Source organism: Austrofundulus limnaeus, unplaced genomic scaffold, assembly GCF_001266775.1.
Source record: "Austrofundulus limnaeus strain Quisiro unplaced genomic scaffold, Austrofundulus_limnaeus-1.0 Scaffold553, whole genome shotgun sequence".
NCBI classification, from domain to species: Eukaryota; Metazoa; Chordata; class Actinopteri; order Cyprinodontiformes; family Rivulidae; genus Austrofundulus; species Austrofundulus limnaeus.
This window is the reverse complement of record NW_013952955.1, coordinates 26,122-27,401: the sequence shown is the minus strand read 5'-3', so window position 1 is coordinate 27,401 and position 1,280 is coordinate 26,122. Positions and strand designations below refer to the sequence as shown.

General features: G+C 32.4%; 1 protein-coding gene across 2 annotated transcripts in view; it reads left to right on the top strand.

Annotated features, from left to right (window-relative positions):
- serpine2 (serpin peptidase inhibitor, clade E (nexin, plasminogen activator inhibitor type 1), member 2) overlaps positions 1-973 on the top strand; it is a 27,009-nt gene extending 26,036 nt beyond the window's left edge. For both annotated transcript variants that reach the window (XM_014026425.1, XM_014026426.1), the window contains 2 exons: positions 162-245; positions 503-973. In XM_014026425.1, the coding sequence (XP_013881879.1) occupies positions 162-245; positions 503-540 (122 nt within the window). In that variant the 3' untranslated portion in view covers positions 541-973. The remainder of the gene's footprint in view (positions 1-161; positions 246-502) is intronic.
- Positions 974-1,280: the final 307 nt, after the last annotated feature.

The following is a 1,280-nucleotide window of genomic DNA, read 5'->3' as shown; positions in this document are numbered from 1 at the left end:
TGTAATGTATGAACATAATATACAAGTTTCAATTTTTAAATGGAATTACTGAAATAAATCTACTTTTTCATGATATTCTAATTTTATGACCAGCACCTGTATCATACCAAGGAGTTGGAGTCTTTGAGATGTTTTAACTGTTTTTCTCTACATTTTTTCAGCTGCTGTTTTGATGGCTCGGTCCTCCCCTCCTTGGGTCACAGTGGACAGACCTTTCCTCTTCCTCATCAGACATCACCCAACAGGTAAACACACAAACTTTACTCATTAAATGTAGTTTGATTAGCATCAACATTTTGTTTTGGTCAGTATTTGTTTTGAACTAATGTCATTTATGTATCATGTTTTTTAGTTTCAATTTTTTTATGCTTTTGTTTTTTTTCCCCATTTGTGTGACAAACTGTATTTCCCTTAAGTGGATAATAAAGTTGATTTAGAGTTTATATTTGTGTTTTAGGCTGAAATTAGAAATCTGATGAATTGTCTCATCTCTGTTCTGCAGGTACCATCCTGTTTATGGGTCAGATCAACAAACCCTGAGGCTGACACACACACACACACACACACACACACACACACACACACACACACAGCTGTAGATGTATGGATGATGTGGATGTATGTTTGTTTAAATATTGCTTTTTATGTTAATCATTTTCTGCAGCACATAACCTACTTTTCAAAAGGTTTTGCAGATTGTTCCCCTGTTAAGTTTTTGTATACTTTTTTTTTATTTTATATTTGACTTTATTATGTTTTTAATGACAAAGTGAAATGTGTGATTTTTCTAACTCTGGAGTACAGTGAAGAATTTATTTATGGAGTCAAAGTTTGAGTTTAATGTTTTCTGTTTTCCAGTCACGTAACTCCAGTTTATTAAGTTGATATAATTTCTTAAAGTTCACTCAAGTTGTTTTTGTTTTGTTTTGATGAGGACATTTTTTATTGCTTCACATTTGAAAACAAAAATAAATACACATATTTATAACAGAGATTTGACTCTTATTTTTATTCAAACAGTTTTACCTAAAGATTCATGCATCTGCTTTTTTTTTTAAAGCAAGCAAAGTGAAAGTTACAGACTTTGTCTCAGTAATTGACTCGGCTGAATCTTGGACAAAGCAACAGATTTGAAGCAGTCCATACTTGTTACACGGTTCCCACGGGTCCTAGAAATACTTGAAAGTTTGTGAATTTGACAATGATTTCAAGGCCCTGGAAAGTTTGTGAAAACAGCCAAAAATTACACTTATCCTTGAATGTCCTTGAATGTTTTTTGA